This window comes from Bos grunniens, chromosome 21 (genome assembly GCF_055505025.1).
Source record: "Bos grunniens cultivar Pamir isolate PY7600 chromosome 21, Bosgru_T2T1.0, whole genome shotgun sequence".
In the NCBI taxonomy this organism is placed as follows: domain Eukaryota; kingdom Metazoa; phylum Chordata; class Mammalia; order Artiodactyla; family Bovidae; genus Bos; species Bos grunniens.
The window spans coordinates 38,091,566-38,111,509 of NC_141185.1; the positions used below are offsets into that span (position 1 = coordinate 38,091,566).

General features: G+C 38.3%; 1 protein-coding gene across 30 annotated transcripts in view; it reads left to right on the top strand.

The window, feature by feature from the left end:
- The window catches only part of PEAK1 (pseudopodium enriched atypical kinase 1), a 314,448-nt gene that overhangs the window by 233,466 nt on the left and 61,038 nt on the right, over positions 1 to 19,944 (top strand). For all 30 annotated transcript variants that reach the window (XM_086363942.1, XM_086363932.1, XM_086363934.1 and 27 more), the window contains one exon: positions 9,307 to 12,563. In XM_086363942.1, coding sequence (XP_086220068.1) covers positions 9,421 to 12,563 — 3,143 coding nt within the window. In that variant the 5' untranslated portion in view covers positions 9,307 to 9,420. The remainder of the gene's footprint in view (positions 1 to 9,306; positions 12,564 to 19,944) is intronic.

Genomic DNA, 19,944 nt, shown 5'->3' on the forward strand with positions numbered 1-19,944 from the left:
TGACGCATCTGCTGTTGCACAATCCTTATCCTGAGATGACCACCATGTGACAGGAACAGTAAATTGTTAGAAAAAAACTGGTGGTTAGAACAACTGGAAGTGGGTGGTCTTCCTCCTTTCAGCAGAGCTTTGTAGTTAAGGTTTCTAAATGAAGTAGGTCTTACCTTGGTTTCTTCTTTAGACAGAAGAACCTTAAGTCTTAAGATCTTGCCTGTTCTTATCATTAGCAAAGAACTATGTTTTTTCCCCCTTTGGTCAAACCTCAAATTAAGAAGGTTCCTTTTATTCATGGAATTTCCATTTATGTGCCCAATTCAAGCTGTGTTTTATCTCCTACAAAGCCTCTTCCTGCAGCTTTGCTTTCACTTCCTCTCCCCACCCTTGTAGTCATGTACTGAAGGGTTTGGCAGCTGGTTGAGGTATCCGTCAGCATTTTTCACTGTGGAAGGAGAAAAGGTTGGAAACAGTTACGTGGGGATACTTGTCACATTTTCCTTTCCTTTTTTATTTAAGTGACCCACTCGTTCCATTACAAAAGCCTAATGAGAACCTTGGCTTGTAAATTTTACTTTAGTAGCCTGGAGCTGGACTACAGTAATGTGTTGGATGACATATAAGCAATAGTTTCTCAGTGAAGAGTATCCTTAAAAGCCCATGTAAAACAGTGAGAATTCTTGATTCTGCCCCTTTGACAGTATGACAGGTTTTATGAAGAGCGATAATGGGCTCTGGGAGTCACAGGATTGGGGAAGGAGCTGAGCAGTCCATTCTCCATCCTCATTTATTAACAGATTCTCCTTGGATGCCTTTAGGAAATACTCTGCTTATGGTATTTAATATACCACCAGCACGCTCTCACCTTCTTCACTGACTTGGAAATTGCATCTAGCTTGAGGAGCTCTGACTCTTTCTGTGGGCCTGTCTATTCCAACTTTGAGATCCTGTGTGGATTTGGCTGTCTTGTATCAAATCTGCTTGAAACAGTTGGACTATAAGCAAACTAATTATGTCATTGACTGTATAGCAGTAGAGAGAGTAAAAAACAGTATAGATTCTTTAAAAGCTGTCATGACTAGACGTGAAATAAGCTACCCATGAACAGCTTCATCTATAGCCTGAAGGGTTTTGGCCTTGAAAACTGTCAAATATTAAATCAGATTTTAGATCATGGAATCCTGGCTAGCTCCTAGGGGCAACTTCAGCCATTACACTTTGTCACCGAGCATTTCATCTGCAGGATTTGCTTTGAGATTATAAGGGATGTGGAGACCAATGAGTTTTTCCTTATCCAACGTTCCATTTGATGCTCCATAGCTGACCTGTTTTGGCAAATAAATAGAAGACACCAGGGTTGACTGTCATATATCCTTGCTTAAGTGCCTCAGGAGACACATTTTTTATTTCTCAAGCATGACTTTGGTGGCTAGAGTTTCCCATTTTGGAGGTGTCAGTGTTGAGCAGACAAAGCTGCTAGTTATTGATTGCCATTGAAGTCATTTCAAAGGCAGTAAAGCCCAAGGACTGCTCTTTGGATAGAGCTACAACTGGTGTAGCTTCTCTTTCTAAGAGCCTGTTATAAGTTAAAATAGTTTTGACAGTGTCTTTAAGTGCACATCTTTGTCTCCAAACATAATTAGTGTTGAAAAATGAAACCCTCATAGTTAAGGCTTTGTGACTTAGACAGCAGCTCCATCTGCTGCTTGCTAAAGGTGTTTGCTTGGTTCATCTCTTGGTTTTATAAGATTGAATACAGACGGACACAGAACTTAGAATGCCAAACCCAAGGCTTCAGTTTTATTGATGGGTTTCTATTGCACACAGCACTGACATAAGCTGATTGTGTTCCTGGTGAACCTCATTTGTCTATCCTGTTGATAATGTGATAGCTGCTAATCAACTCAGCAGCATCTCTTGACTGAATTGACTTATGTGCACTCAAAATAGAGAATTATTTTTACTGTCTACCAGCCTTGGAAAAAGCAAATATACTCTACTACTTACAAAGAGAAAATTTAATCCCTCTCTTTCATCAGTGGGTTTAAGTTGGTTAACAAGATATTAGGCTGGGATGCCTTATTCTTTGTCATCAGTACCACATAGGCTAAGTAGACAGGAATTTTTTTCTTTTTAAAGATTCTTGATAACTGAAAGGAACTTCCACAAACTGCTAATAGAAGTCATTTCTGAATAATAGGATTATGCATGATTTCATTTTCTTTATGCTTTTCTGAGTTTTCACAGTGAGCATACATAAGAAAAGAGCAAATATTTTATATTACAAAAGAAAAAAGTAATTTAAAACCAGAACATCCTATAGGTAGCTACAGCCTTGAGTTGCTGTTCTCAGTCTTTCTCATTCATTTGTGTGGCCTTTTCTGGGCTTCAGTTTCCCTTGTCAATAAAAGAGAAGAATTGAACTAAGGGCCTGCTCAATTTTAACATTCTAAGGTTTGTAATTATTAATATCTACCCCCTTTTTTTTCTCTTTTCAGCCTCTCACACTCCCCTGTGTCTGTTTCCAGTATTTGTAGTCAACATGATCTAGTTTTTGCCATATTAAAATAAGGAAATCCTTTCAAGACCCCCTCCCCCATACTCCCAGCTCTTTCTTTCTTCTACCTCCCACTTAAACTTTGCCAAAAAGTTATCTAAAATTACTCCCTCTCATCCCTCTTCGACTCACCACAGTCTGCTTTCCATCCCTGCCACTGCACCAGAATAATCTGGGCTGAGATCACCAGTGAGCTCAAAGTGCCAAGTGCAGTAGGCACATTCAAGTTCTCATTCTCTGTTACCTCTCAGCAGCATTTGAAGTACACACAATGAAATCTCATCTGGCTTCTATATCATTACACTTAGGGCTGTTATTTTTGAGTTTACTTTGGGGGATGTCCTCTTCTCCCTGGTTCACCCACCAAGGCTACCTCCCAAGCTCACTCTGTTTTCTTTTTGGCCTAGCTATTCCTGTCTTAGTAGATCCCAAATAGAAGAGAACAGCAGAATTCCCTTGTGTCCCAGACTTCTAAATTCAACTGCTTGCTCTGTAGTATGCAGGCTAACAAAATATGGACTCGTAATCTTCCCTCCAAATGTTACACCTCCTCCAGAATTATCAGTCTCAATAAATGGCCCCACAAATCACTTGAATGCATAAACCTAAATCCTCAATGTCTAAAATCCAGGGTTTCATCATATACCTTTATCCACTTTCCCTGAAGCTACATCCTCATACAGATCCTTGCCATATCTTATTTTGCCCACAACTGCCCTTTAAATAGTCTCCTGGCCTCTTGTACTGTTCTCCCCTAGTCCATTCCCTATACAGCAGCCAGAACTGTCTTTTATTTTTTTAAGTCAGATTTATTGAGGTTTGATTTATATATAGTAAAATGCCTTTTTTAAAGTATACAGTTCTATGAGTTGTGACAAATGCATGCAAGCATATAACCACCACCGTACAATATTTGGATTGTTTTCAGTTTTTACCTGTCAACCTTTGCATACAGTGTTTAGTGTAAACACAAGTTTTCATACCTGGAATGTAACTGCTGGGTTACCTGGGAAGTTTATGTTTAACTTTATAAGAAACTGCCAAACTGTTTTCTGAAGTGACTGAACTATTAGCATTCCCACTAGCACTGGGTAAGAATCTCAATTGCTCCATATCACATCCTCCTTAACCCCAGTTTTTGGTTTTAACTTATTTTAATTATTCCAATAGATGTATGGCAGTACTTACTGTAGTTTTAATTTGTATTTCTGTATGACTAATGATATTTAACGTCTTTCCCTTGTTTATATGCAATCCCTTTACCTTTGGTGGAGTATCTGCTCAAATCTTTTGCATTTATTTTTATTGGATTTATTTTTCTTGAATTTTGAAAGTTCTTCGTATATTCTGGATACAAAGTTCTTTGTTAAATATGAACATTGCAAAAAATTTCTTATCTGTGGCTTGTCTTTTCATTCTCTTATCAATCAGTACCTTTGTCAAAACAATTTTAGTAAACACTAAATTATCAGTTTTTTCGCTATGGATCATGCATTTAGTGTGGTATCTAAGAACTCTTCTTATCCCAAAGTTGCAAAGAATTTTTCCTATATTTGCTTTCAAAAGTTCTGTAGCTTTACATTTTATACTTAGATCTGTGATCCCTTTTGAATTCATTTTTGTGTATGAGGTGTGACTATGGATTAAGGTTCATTTTTTTGCCTATGGATATCCAGTTTTTCTAGCACATTTGTTGAAAGGTATCCTTTTCATTTTATCAAAAATCAATTAACTATATTTGTGTGGATCTATTTCTGGTCTCAGTTCTCTTCTATGTCTGTTCTGATCTATATCCAGGATCAGTAACCTTTTTCTTTAAAGAACCAAATCATAAATATTTTAGGTTTTACAGGTGAAAAAGCAGAAACCAAGATATTGTTATGTAAACACTTGTATAACAAGAAAGAAAATACATTTCCATGAATTTCATTACAGAATTCAAAACGCAAAAATTGAGGATAGTTTTTTTTTTGTAAGACAGCTCTACTTAAGAAGAAGAATGGAATTCTGTTTCAGGAGAGGGATAAATAGTTTGTGCTAAGATCAACAATGATTAATTTTGCTTCGTTCAGGTTCAGAATTAGTGTTTCCTGTCATCAAAGCTGATTACAAATATTTATTTATTGATGCATATCTGTAATGAAATTTCACATATTTTTATCTTTGAAAATGCTTTTCATACAAGTGATTCATGTGGCAGTGGAAATGAAATTTATGGAGTGCTGAAAAGTACTGCAAAATGATGAGGGTGCTACATGGTCTGTCATAACTACTCAGTTCTCCATTGTAGCACAGAAACCACCATCAGTACAGTTCAGTCCAGTCACTCAATCGTGTCCGACTCTTTGCAACCCCATGGACTGAAGCACGCCAGGCTTCCCTATCCATCACCAACTCCCACAGGTTGTTCAAACTCATGGCCATCGAGTCTGTAATGCCATCCAACCATCTCATCCTCTGTCATCCCCTTCTCCTCCTGCCTTCAGTCTTTCCCAGCATCAGGGTCTTTTCTAATGAGTCAGTTCTTCACATCAGGTGGCCAAATATTGAAGCTTCAGCATCAGTCCTTCCAATGAATATTAAGGACTGATTTCCTTTAGGATTGGTTGATTTGATTTCCTTGCAGTCCAAGGGACTCTCAAGAGTCTTCTCAAATGCCACGGTTCAAAAGCACCAATTCTTTGGCGCTCAGCTTTCTTTATGGTCCAGGTCTCACATCATACATGACTACTGGAAAAACCATAGCTTTGACTAGATGGACATTTGTTGGCAAAGTAATATGCTTTTTATATGCTTTTTAATACTGTCTAGGTTGGTCATAGCTTTTCTTCCAAGGAGCAAAGGTCTTTTAATTTCATGGCTGCAGTCACTATCTGCAGTGATTTTGAAGCCCAAGAAAATAAAGTCTGTCACTGTTTCCATTGTTTCCCCATCTATTTGCCATGAAGTGATGGGACATGCCATGATCTTCATTTTTTTGAATGTTAAGTTTTAAGCCAGCTTTTTCACTCTCCTCTTTCACTTTCATCAAGAGGCTCTTTAGTTCCTCTTCACTTTCTGCCATAAGGGTAGACAATATGCAAACAATTGGACCTGGCTATGTGCCAATAAAACTTCATTTATGGGCACTGAAATCTGAATTTCATTTAATTTTGACTTGTCACAAAATAATACTTTTAATTTTTTTCAACCATTTAACAATTTTAAAAACATCTTTAGCTTATGAACATACAAAAACATGCAATAGACTAGATTTGCCCTATGGGTTGTAATTTGTTTATCCCATTTCTCTCATGTATACATATTTCTATCCTTTTGCCAGTTCTACCTTGTCAGGATTACTATAGCTTAAGAGTCTTTTTTTTTTTTAAGTAATTTTAAAATGTTTATTTACTGAATGACAGTTATTTTATACTACACTGATGGGCCTCTAAAATAATTCTATTAAACAGCTATGAAAAATTGTATAACCATTAAGGTACCATATACATTAAAGGAAAATTTACTTTTTCTATGGATCATATGAACATTAAAATAACATTAGCAGAATAATTATTTTGCTACATATTCACAAATTTTATCAGTTATTTAGCATATTTATTGTTCATATTTGGTCACTGATATTTTTCTGTATAATGTAGTTTTAGTATATTTTTTTGTAATATTTTCAAAAAATTAGCTATAATACCACAAAGTTGCATTTTATGGTTAATAAACTTAAAGCTGTTGATATCCTTAATTGACTCTTCTCTATAATCATAGCATTTTTAATTGAGAAAATATTCTTCCTACAGATGCTGATATATGTGGTAAGCTCAAAGCAAATTCCTCAACAAAGGAGGAAATTCTCAATTCTAATTTTATTTTGAAATTAGTAAATGTTTCAGGTCAGATACCTTCATAGTTTCTGACTTTCTTCCTCCATTCAGAGTACTGTTCTTTTTTTTTTTTTTTTAACTTTACAATATTGTATTGGTTTTGCCATATTAAAAATCTTAAAATCCAGTAATATGAGTCCTGCAACTTTGTTCTTTTCTGAAATTATTTCTGGCTATTTTAGTTTCTTGGCCTTGCTATATACATTTTAGAATCAACTTGATGATTTCTACAAAAAGTCCTCTCAGATTTTGGTTGGAATTACGTTGAATCTGCAGAGCACCTTGGGGAGAATTGACATCTTAATTACACTGAGAGAACTTGATATATTTCTCTATTTATTTAGGTCTTTGATCTCTTTAATCAGTCTTTTAGTTTTTTGCATATAGATTTTACACATACTATATTAGACTTAAACCTAAGTATTTCAGGTTTTTTGGTCAAAGCTGTCTTTTTAAAATATAGATTATGTCATCTTGTTTCCTTGTTTGAAACCCTTTGGTGGGTTCCCACTGCCCTTAGGAAACTCTATACTTTAAAGGACTATAAAAGACCCCACATGATGTGGACCCTGCTCTCTTTTTCAGCCTAATTTTATGCCATTCTTCCCCTTGCTCAAAATGTTTCAGTCTAAGAATAGCAAGAAATGGTTTTATCAACTAAAGTATATAACTTTTAGAACATTTGAAAGAGTAAATTAATACTTTCAAACAAACACTTGAAAAATATATTTTAACTTTATTGAAAAAAGACATTCCATGATCTCCAGCAAAGAATGAACTTAGATTTTGGCCAAGTCATTGGACTCTCTGTGTGGAATTCTTTGATCTTTGTCTGCATTTCTTCCACTGAGGCAGAGTGCTCTGTGAGTGTTGTTTACAAGGGATGTAGCTTTGTATATATTAGCTAAAGAAAATGTTCTTTCCTTTCTTATAAATGTGCTGAAACTTGACGAAAGGCTGTGTTTCTGACAAACCAAAGACACTGGTCACTGTCATTGTCCATGAATGAAGATAAACTTTCCAGCTATTAAAATAGTTCTTACATGTACATGCCCACTGCCAGCTTTATTATAATATCCAAAGTGGAAACATAAGATTGTAGTGGGAAGGTCTGTAGCACTGTGCCAAAGAGAGAGACAAGAGAGAGAGAGAGCCACAAGATTTTTCTTTTTTTTAAGATAAGCCTCAAACTAGCACATTTAATCAACCAGTATTTATCCAGCTCCTTGCTATTGTTGTTACTAAGTCGTGTCTTAACTCTCTGCGAGCCCATGGAACGTAGCCCACTAGGCTCCTCTGTCCATGGAATTTCCCAGGAAGAATACTGGAGTGGGTTGCCATTTCTTCTCCAGGGGATCTTCCTGACCCAGGGATCAAACCTGTGTCTCCTGTTTTGGCAGGCAGATTCTTTACCACTGAACCACCAGGGAAGCCCATCCAACTCCTTACATTAGACATATAGAAATGAATAAGATATAGCCCAGGCTTTAAAAAGTTCAAAAACCAGTGAGAAAATAGACAATTAAAAGTGAAAGTGCTTGTTCATGGAGATGTGTCTAAGTGACTTTGATGGTACCAAGGAGAAATGAGTAGCCCAGTGGGATTTAGAGTTTGAAAAGACTAGTTGATTTTTTAAGGCATAAGGCTAGAAGGGAGGCAAGGACTATATCCTAAATACCTAAGAGGCTTGTATTTCATCCTGTAACTCAGAGGTTCCAACACCTCAGTGTACATAGAATTACCTGGAGACCTTGTTTAAAGATCAGATTCCTGGACTCTTCCGTAAGAGACTGACTTTGGGTGTTTCCCCAGGTGGTTCTTACCCATCTAGCAACCCCTATCTGACATTTTTGGAGCCAATGCATTAGGTAATATTGAACCACAGAATAGTTCAGCTAGGTAATATGGTGATCATATTAAAATTATAGGAAAAAAAATCTGATAGTAGTAGAGAATGGTGGAGTCACTTGAGAATTCACTAAATGCAAATTCTGATGCAGTAGGACTGGGATTGGACTTTAGATACTACATTTCTAACAGCCTTCAAGATGATGCTGATACTGCTCTACTAAGGACCACAGTTTGAGTAACAAAGGTAGAGAGGTTAGATTGGGATGGGATGAGGCTACTGGCATGGAGATCAGTTAACAACCTATTGCAGGAACCTAGGCAAAAGATGGTGAGTATGTGAACTACCAGCAGTGTCTGGTAATAGGAAGGAGTGCCAGTGAAATGTAATAGATAAAGTTGGCAAGACTAATTTACAAAAGGCTTTAGGATGTGTAGTTAGGCCTGAGGGGAGAGGTGTCAAGAATGATCTGAAGGTTGAAGCTTAGCTATCTAGGTAGATGATAGTGACAGTAGCTGAATTAGGATAAAGACAGGGGCAGAAGGTGGCCTGGAGGGTAGAGGAGGGCTGGCTAGAGTATAAAAGCATCTCAACAGTTGAGAAAATAGGTGGCCAAACAATTAGTCCTGGATGCATTGTGTTTGAGGAGTCTACGAGGTATCCAAACATAAAGGGTAGGCAGAAGAAGAGGAACCCACCATGAACTAAGAAGTTTTAGGTTGGAGGATAACAGAAAGAATGGTTTCATTTCCAAGAGGGGAAGCTCACAGTATCACTGTCACAGAGACATCAAATGAAATATTATATATACTTGGTTCAGTGAGAATGCATAAAATTATGGCTTAAAAACTAGCATTTCAAAATGCTAATTAACTAAAGAGAACTCATAAAGTGCCCAAATTGGTTTATTTCTCAGTCTTTTGATTTAAGGAAAGTTGGAGCCAATATTTTCTAATTATTCATCATAATAAACTTCATAGTACCTTTTCCATTCAGATCTTCTTCTTCTCTCCCCCTTCTGCCATCAGGTTGATCACACTTAGAAGAGCTGCTAAGGAACACAGGGGAGGTGAAGACTAACAGATGAAAGTTTTGCCATGCACTGAAAGGAGAGCATTGTCTGTGAAGTTCTATTTTTAAAAATGTCTGCTTGTAATACCTTTACTGAACACGTTTGGAAACCTGGTGAATGCAAGAACTGCTTTAAACCTAAAAGTTTACACCAGCTACCCCCAGACCCTGAGAAGGCACCCATCACCCATGGCAACAAAACTAATGCCAACCATAGTAACAACCACCGTATCAGGAACACTGGAAACTTCCGGCCTCCTGTGGCTAAAAAACCCACTATCGCTGTGAAGCCCACTATGATGGTGGCAGATGGGCAAAGTGTGTGTGGTGAGCTTAGTATACAAGAACACTGTGAGAATAAACCTGTCGTCATAGGATGGAACCGAAACAGGATGGCCCTGAATCAGAAACCACTTAATAATAATAATGAAGATGATGTTGAAGGATTTAGCCATGTCCCTAAGCCTTATGGGAATAACGATAGTGCAAAGAAGATTTCAAATAACAATAATGGACTAACTGAGGTGTTAAAGGAGATAGCAGGCTTGGATACCACCCCTCAAATAAAAGAAAATGAGACTAACTCCAGAGAGACATTCTTAGGAAGAATAAATGATTGCTATAAACGATCCCTGGAAAGAAAGCTTCCACCAAGTTGCATGATGGGCGGGATGAAGGATACTCAGGGCAAGCACGTTATTCTGAGTGGGAGCACAGAAGTGATCAGTAATGAAGGGGGTCGATTCTGTTACCCAGAGTTTTCTAGTGGTGAAGAGAGTGAGGAAGATGTGCTTTTGAGTAACATGGAGGAGGAGCATGAGAGCTGGGATGAGAGTGATGAAGAACTGCTGGCCATGGAGATTCGCATGAGAGGGCAGCCTCGCTTTGCCAACTTTCGGGCAAACACTTTGTCTCCTGTGCGATTCTTTGTGGACAAAAAATGGAATACCGTCCCCCTGCGAAATAAATCTCTGCAAAGAATCTGTGCTGTAGACTATGATGACAGTTATGATGAAATCCTGAATGGTTATGAAGAGAATTCTGTGGTCTCCTACGGACCAGGAAGCACTCAGAGCATGGTGTCATCCGACTCCACATCCCCAGATTCCTCTTTAACAGAAGAGTCACGTTCTGAGACAGCCAGCAGTTTATCCCAGAAGATCTGTAATGGGGGAATTGCTCCTGGTAACCCGGGAGATTCTAAGGACATGAAGCAAAGTGAGCCCAATTATGAAGGCCTCTCTGGTAATGATCAGGAGAAGGACTCCTCACAAGCCTCTAAAAGCTCGGTAAAAGTTCCAGAGACACACAAAGCAGTCCTTGCTCTCCGATTAGAAGAGAAGGATGGCAAGATTGCTGTACAGACTGAGAAGCCAGAAAGTAAAGCCTCTACAGATATTGCTGGGCAAGCGGTAACCATAAACCTTGTTCCTGTGGAAGAGCAAGCAAAGCCCTACCGAGTTGTGAATCTGGAACAGCCTTTGTGCAAGCCGTATACTGTCGTGGATGTGTCAGCAGCCATGGCCAGTGAGCACCTTGAGGGCCATGCTAACAGTCCCAAGACTAAAAGTTCATCTTCTACTCCAAACTCTCCGGTGACATCACCTGCATTGACATCAGGACACATAAGTGCCCATTTCCAAAAATCCAGTGCCATCCGCTACCAGGAAGTATGGACTTCCAGCACCAGTCCACGACAGAAGATACCTAAGGTTGAATTAATCAGCAGTGGGACTGGACCAAATGTCCCTCCAAGGAAAATCTGTCACAAATCAGCACCTACTTCACCCACAGCTACAAATGTTTCCTCCAAAACCATCCCTGTGAAGTCACCCAATTTGTCTGAAATAAAATTTAACAGTTATAACAATGCCGGTATGCCACCTTTTCCAATTATCATTCATGATGAGCCAACTTATGCTCGGAGTTCCAAAAATGCTATCAAAGTTCCCATTGTAATCAATCCAAATGCGTATGACAATCTAGCCATTTACAAGAGTTTTCTCGGAACCAGTGGAGAACTTTCAGTGAAGGAGAAAACCACAAGTGTAATAAGCCACACTTACGAAGAAATAGAGACTGAAAGCAAAGCGTCTGATAACGCTACTAGCAAACCCACTGAATGTCCCCAAGCTAAAGCGTTTTCAAACAGCACAGAGCGTAAAAGGGGCTCAGTGGCTCAGAAGGTTCAGGAGTTTAACAGCTGTCTTAACAGAAGTCAGTCTTCACCACAGAGAAGCTACAGTTCCAACCACAGCTCCCCAGCAAAGCTCCAGAGAACCACTCAAGAACCTGTGGCCAAAACAGAAAGCACTCAGGAGCCTCAGGTGGTGGGCGGTGGCAGTAGCACCCGAGAGAAAGCGAGCACCGTGCTTTCTCAGATGGTGGCTTCTATCCAGCCCCCACAGTCTCCTCCAGAAACGCCCCAGTCTGGCCCTAAAGCTTGCAGTGTGGAAGAGCTTTATGCGGTTCCTCCCGATGCCGGTGCTGCCAAGACTACACCCAAGGGTACACCGGTGCGCCCCAAATCTCTCTTCATGTCCCAGCCCAGCGCTGAGGCTGAAGCACCTCAGACCACAGAAAGTCCTACCACCAAAGCACAGAAAGATCCACTCACAAAGCCAGTCACCACCCCTCCCTCCAAATTAGTGACGAACCCCCAAAGCGATCCACCAGCCCCTTTTCCCCCACCACGCTCGACTTCGTCCCCTTACCATGCAAGTAACCTTTTGCAGAGGCATTTCACCAACTGGACCAAGCCAACCAGCCCGACCAGGTCAACGGAAGCTGAATCAGTTTTGCACTCTGAAGGCAGCAGGCGGGCAGCTGACGCAAAACCTAAACGCTGGATCTCATTTAAAAGTTTCTTCCGCCGTCGGAAAACAGATGAGGAGGACGACAAAGAGAAAGACCGGGAGAAAGGGAAACTGGTGGGCCTGGATGGCACAGTCATCCACATGCTGCCACCTCCTCCAGTTCAGCGCCATCGCTGGTTCACAGAGGCAAAAGGAGACTCCAGCGAGAAGCCAGCCATTGTCTTCATGTACAGGTGCGACCCTGCCCAAGGCCAGCTCAGCATGGATCAGGGCAAAGCCAGGGCAGAACAGTCAGCAGTCACAGAGAAGGGGGGAGCAGAGGAGGGGTCACTACAGGACTCAGAGAAGAAGAAAAGGAGTCATTCATCTCCATCACAGATTCCTAAGAAAATTCTCAGGTATGTAAAATCTACTTGTGGAATATAGGAATTTTTAAAAACATATTTTCAGTTGCTGAGTTTTTTGCCATCTTTAAGGTTGTATGAGAGCTATTTTTGTTTTGTAAATAGCACTCAGTGGCCATCATCTATCTTTATAACTGTATTCCAAGAGTAGAATATTATTAAAATGATCGTATTGCACTGGACAAGTTTTATGGCCCTGGATCTTTAGCTAAAGTAGCCTGCTGCGTTCTGGTAAATGCAGAGGAACTTTAACATAGACAAACAAATTTGTAACACTTTACTAGCAATAAATAGTATGTTTTGAAATGCTATGGTAGTATGAGGAAGAAACAAGATCAAATGAATAAATGGTGATACTATTCTTTATTTCACTTTAAGTGAAGTCAAACTCTTTAAGCAATTTTTTTTTTTTTGGCTTTCACTCAGGTGTTATGTCTATATGGATTATTTTTTAGGGGAATATTTGTTGTTTTTACTTCTATCTCTTTCTGTCCTATTTCATGTGTCATGGAAAGGTTGGGGAAATGGCAAGCAGTTTATACTTTTTTAACATGTAGGCAAAATAAGAGAAGTTAGTTATTAAGATTGAGACCAAGTGGTATAACTCTCAATCCAACTAGGCAAACTGCACATGCATACCCATTATCTAAGCATCAGTTTGCTTTAATACTTGAATACCTGTCTGTTGATCACCTACCCTTTATAAGTCATATCCCAAATATTTATATCAAATCCTTGTAATAGCCCTATAAGCTGAAAATCAGAGAAATTAAGAATTGGCCAGATTCACACAGCTAGTAATTGTCAGAGCTAGAATTTAAACCTTGATCTGTCTCACTCTACAACTTTTATTCTTCCTATAATGTTGCATTGTTAATGTACATAGAATCAAACAAAATTTTTATACTTTCACTTGTAATCACTCACATAAACATTTATGTTTAGGAAGTGTACGGTTTTTTTCTTTCTCATTTGTATTTTAAGCAAACTTAATGTACTTCCAATAAGAACAAGGAACTGTTATCCAGGTTTGTAACAAATGGGATGATTTCCTTGTATCCCCTGCCCTTTTTACTCTTACAAAGATACGCCCTGAGTATTCCATTCATCTGATTCTGAGTCTTCCTGCCTCTTGATTTACAGTGAGCCTTCTCTCCCAGGTCTGGCCTTCTCCCAGCAAAGACAGAAAACTCTGGTTCAGGACAGAGTCTCTCATCAGCTTTTCTTTAGAAAAATGTAAATAAAAATCAGCCCTTAATGCCTTCATTTCTTCTAGCAAAATGCCAGGAAATTTTATATATATTCTTTGCTAAAATAAGCTTTTTATACATGCCTGCAACTAGTTGTCAAAATGCTAAGAAGTTACCATTTTCCTTAAGTCCATGTAATAACAAAGCAAGTAGAATAGTGGTAATACATCCCTGGGAAAAATAGTCTTGTCATTGGTAGCTGAAAGTAGATGATAGAATATTGTACTCCAGTAGTAATAAAACACATGTATTGCAGGTTGCTCTTTCATTTAGAAAAGAAGCAATTTAAACAGTACATGGCTGGAGTTACCTATGACAGAATGGCAGATGGTTCATGAAAATCAATAAATGTCTTTACTCCTCATTAAGTATGGTTGTGGTGTGTTTATCCACATCCTGGAAGGCAGAGTCAAGGAATAATTTGGCTTCTGTTCAGTGAAATGAGATTCTCTACTTTAGCTGCATGGCCACTGTATGTGGGGGTGAGGGTAGCCTGGACCCTTGGCATGGCAGACCTCTTGCTAAACAGCTTATATTGTCAAAGGTTTACTTGCATATAGGCCAATCATAACTTCTACAATGTATTAGTTCTTTAAAGGTAGCATCCATTTATCCAAAAGATACAGTGCATTTATCTCGCTGGTTGTCAGATTTGACCATATATCTTAATAACTGGAGGACTATTGAAACATAAATTGCTGGGCCAGGCCCCCAGAGTTTTTTGATTTGATAGGTCTGAGTTGGGTCCTTCTAACAAATTCCCAAGTGATGATGATGGTACTAATCCTGGGGCCATACTTTGAGAACCAGTGGTCTTCCTCCCAGTTTCAAGATATGTACTATATTTTAAATAAAGGAATTTTGAGGCATTAAGCTTTTCTTAGAGGCACACTGGAATTTTCACATTTCATAATGTCCCAGACTAAGTAGAAAAAGAGGTATTAGTGTTAAACAGGTTTTTTAAAAAAAAACTTTTTGGAGAGTTTAAAACTTGAATACTCATGTTGAAAAATATACACCATTTGCTTTTTCAGTAATTATTTCATTTACTTGGATACACCATTAGTATTTACTTGAAGCAACTTTGAGAGGAAAAACATTACTGTCAAATGTCAACATTTGTGTTTCCAGCTTGATGGCAATGTGATCATTAAATTACCATCCCACGGCTGGGAACACATTGCTGGAAGAAATGAAAATGCAAGTTTTTCTATAAGTAAATGAAGATTCCAAATCTAAATGGTACATAAAGAATGAAAAATACTGTACCAAAGGCCAAACCCTAGGCTCTGAAAGATGAAAGACTTTGTAGAGCCTTGCATTATGAGTTGAGATTTTTTACTAAGTTCATTTATTTGACTGTTCAAGGGACATAAATTGAATGTCTTAACTGTGCTGTCTATGTGCCATAGGGATAAACAGGGGTAAAGATTACCACACTGCTGAAACAGTGGGCATGGGTTTGACTTCAGCTTCAGCTGTCTGTCTGGACCTTCAGTCTGTAATTAATTTGGGGATATAATAGTAACATGTAAAAGACTTAGCACAGGGTCTGGCACATAGTAGGTGCTTAAAAATATTACTAGACCCTCTGCCCTCACTGTGATAAGTGCTAACCAATGTATGCTCAGAATGGCACAGAAGCACAAAAAACAGAGTGATTAAATCAGCTTAAAAGACATGAAGTCAGCTTCTCAGAAATGAAATACAAACCAGATATTAAATGACAAATGAGATTTTGCCAGGTGGCTGACGAAGACACTGTAGGCAAAGGAACAATATATGCAAAGTCACAGAGATGATGATGGCAAACAGAAGCAGGACAGGTGCCTGGAAACGAATAATGAATAAAGCAGTGGTTCTTCAGGTGTGGTGCAGGCAAGGTCAAATAGTGACCATGAAAAAGTCACCATTTTCATAATAATACCAAGACATTATTTGTCTTTTTCAGTATGTTGGCATTTGCACTGAAGATGCAAAAACAATAATGGGTAAAACTACTTACACCTGTGCGAATCAAAACCATGGCACCATGTGGTACCAGTAGTTTTAGAAAAACAAACATCAGTTTTACTTAAGAATGTCCTTGATGAAGTAGCACATCGTATTAAATCTCAACCCTTGAGTATGTATCTGTTAAGAAATTCTGTGTGATAAAATGAAAAGTACACAGAAAGTACTTGTGCTGCATACCAGAGTATGGTCGTCTCGAGGAAAACCATTTGCTAAATAGTTGGAGTTTCAAAATTTGAATTACAAAGCTGAACTAGCCTCTTTTTTATGGACCATCTTAAAAGAACAAGTGGCAGACCAGCTGTGGTTATTCAGAATTGGGTGTTTGGCAGATATTTTCTTAAGAATGAGCACAGTGAGCCTATTACTTCAAGGAAAACAACTGACATCTCATCCATGATAAAATTCATGCTTTCACACAAAAATAAGGATTTTTGAAAACTTGTATCTGCTACCATGACAGCCTCATAATACTTAAGCATTTTTTTCTGATGAGATTGCTGGTGGCATTAGCAAAAAAGATTTTTTTAATTATATAATGAAATGTGTCAACATTTGGAAGATCCACATAACTCAGTGAACCAATTACTTCCAAATGATCCCATTTAGGATGTTACAGAATTATGCATGAGTAAAAGATCCATTGAAACTGCAAGTTAAACCAATGAATTTAATGTAACTGAGTACAAAAAGTTCACTGATACAGTTTGAGATTCCGTATTGCAAGTAACTTTTAAGAAACTACCACTTAAGCAAGGTCTGGTATAGTACCAAAGAAGAATATCCAAGATTATCTAGATGACTATTAATACTCCCTTGCCACCTACATACATGGATGTGACCAGATATTTTTCATATACTTCAACCAGAGCAACATATCAGAGCAGATTGAATGCAGAGGCATATACGAGAATTCAGTGGTCTTCTATAAAGCCATAATGTTCAAAAGGTTTGGAAAAAAATATTATTTTGGTTAATATTTAAAGGTTTACTGTTTTTAAATGAATTAATCATTTTTTAATTTTTCAGTTTTAATTTCTAATAAAATAAATGTCAATAGCTTTAATCCACATAAACAAAGAGCCCTTACAGTTCTCAATAACTTTTAAGAGAACCAAAAGTTTGAGAACTGCCAAGAAAGACTGTGAAGAGCCTAGCATACTACATTGAAATGTTTGGCCTTTATGTTATAGATTTTGCAGCAGAAACAGCTTTCAAGGGGGAAAGTAGTGTGATCTAAAAACTCTTCTGGCAGTAGTATTACAGATGAATCGGAAGTAGAAGATCTTGGTGACAGCAATACCAGTCAAATTTTGGCTCAAGAATGTATCCATAGTCATCATTTCTATCCAGCTAGTCTGGATCAAAAGAAATTAATTTAGTGGTTAGTCAGGTCTGTGACCAGGTGGGAATTTCTCCATTATAGTTTTTAGAAGTACTAGCTTACCTACCATCTCTGCAACCCTTTGGTGTCCATAGCATGTCCATAATATTGTGTAGTGAGAAAAATGAATCACTGAAGTCAGACAAAGATTTGAATTCAAATTGTGCCACTTGTAATTGTGTGACTTTTGACTTCACATCTCTGAGCTGAAGTTCCCAGCATGTACCATAGTGATGATAATACCTACCTTAAAGAGACATCACGAGGACTAAATAGGTATCTGTAATACAATACCTAGCAATATCAGTTGACTTCTTTACAAATTATGCTTAGGATATCAGAATTTAAGATAATTTTTGCTTAATGTTTTTCTCCAGCATTCTGTGCCTAGAATAAATAGCCAAGTGCTCTTTCTTAAATGTAAGCCCAGTCATATCCCCACACTGAAGGCCCTGTATATGTGACCTCTGTCTACCTGATTAATCTTACTTACCCTCTTCCTCATGTGCCTCTGGTTATTCTGGCTTTCTTTCTGAGCGTCTTGTTTAAAATGTTGACTGTGAAATAGTTACCTCGGTACCACCTTTAATGGAGGACCACTTTTAATCCCAAATTTATTTACATCTCTCCATCTCTGCTTCTACCACTTTTAATGGAGACCATAAATAAAATAGTTCCTTTTGGTTTCTTGCTTGCTTGCTTGCTTGCTTGCTTGCTTTGGCCACACTGCACAACCTGTGGGATCTTAGTTCTCCAACCAAAGTTGAACCCGGGCCCTCAGCAGTGACCGCACGAGTCCTAACCAGTCCCTGAACCACTAGGGAATGCCCCTTATTTTAAACTTTTTATGAAAGAAAATTCTAAACACATACAAAGGTAGATAGATTCATAAAATGAACCACCACTTACCCTAAAACCACACTTCAACAGTTATCAATTTACAGCCAATCTTGTTTCACCCAGACCTCATCCCATTCCCCCCATTATTTTGAAGTAAATATCAGGCATCATTTCATTTGTAAGTATTTCAATGTGTATCTCTAAAAGATAAAGCGTTTTTTTCCTCCTTGTAACCATGTGTCAAAAGAATTCCTTAAACTTTAGCGGCTAACCCCTAGCTAAACATCATCTGTATCAAGATTTTAAATATTATGTATATTCTTTTGACTCCTACATTTATATCTCCATTTCTGATCGCTTCCCCTATGATTCATGTGAAAGTGAAAGTCACTCAGTCGTGTCTGACTCTTTGCAACTCCCTGCATTATTACAGTCCATGGAATTTTCCAGGCCAGAATACTGGAGTGGGTAGCCTTTCCCTTCTCCAGGGGATTTTCCCAGCCTACAGCTATCCATTTGATATCTCCAGTTAAACAACTGGACATCTCAAATGAAATGTGTCCAAAACAGAACTCTTGATTTTTCCCTACAAATCTATTCTACCCCAAGCCTTGCCTTGCTAAACGGTCCCACCATCCATCTAGTTGCCCAGATTAGAAAACTAGGAGTCATCTTTTATTCTTCTCTTCCCCTCATCCCCTGCATCCAAAATATCACCAAGTGTTGTTGACTCAACCTCCAAAACATATCACAAATCTATTTACTTCTCTCCATCTCTGCTTCTACCACGCTTCTCCAAGCCACCATTTTCTCTCACCTGGCCTACTAAAGTGTTTTCTTAATTGATCTACCTGCCTAATCTCTCACCCCTTTTAATCTAATTTCTCTGGAACAGCCATGTATTCTTTTTTTTTTCTTTTTTTTAAATATATTTATTAGAGGATAATTGCTTTACAATATTATGTTGGTTTCTGTATATCAACATGAATCAGTCACAGGTATACATACGTCCCCTCCCTCCTGACTCCCATCCTATCTCACCCCTTCAGGTTGTCACAGAACACAGAGTTTGAGCTCCCTGCATCATACAGCAAATTCCCACTGTTTATATGTTTTACATATAGTAACGTATATGTATCAGTGCTACTCTCTCTAGTTGTCCCACCCTCTCCTTCCCCACTGTGTGCACAAGTCTGTTCCCTATGTCTGCATCTCCATTGCTTCCTTGCAAATAGGTTAATCATTACCATCTTTCTAGATTCCAGGTATATGCATTAATATATGATATTTATCTTTCTCTTTCTGACTTATTCCACTCTGTATAATAGTCTCTAGGTTCATCCACCTCATTAGTACTGACTCAAATGCATTCCTTTTTATGGCTGAGTAATATTCCTTAGTATATATTTTTTAAATGCAAATCGCATTGTTTCAACACAGTGAAAGAAGTCCCTACATAATCTGACCTCTAACTACTGGTATAACCTGTCTCTTATTCACCACATTGCTCATGAACTTCTCCCAATAGCAGTTTTCTTTCTGTTCTTCAAACATGCCAAGCCTAATTCCCTTTTTATCAGCTGTTCACTCTGTGTGGTATGCTTCTTTCAGATCTTGGCATGGCTGGTTCCTTGTCATTCAGCTCTCAATTTAAATGTCAGTCCTTCAGAAAATTCTTCACTGGCTACTCAGTCATAAAAAACTTCCCCCACCCTCAGTCACGCCCAATTGCATCACATCATCTTTTTTTATTTTAGATTTATTCACGTGTTTATCACTTTAAAAAACTTTTCCATCTTTATTTCATTCTTCCTTTCTGGATTCAATTTACTTCCTCCCTAGGAATCCCCTTTTAGTGGTCTTTTCCATACACTGGTGATAAGTTCTT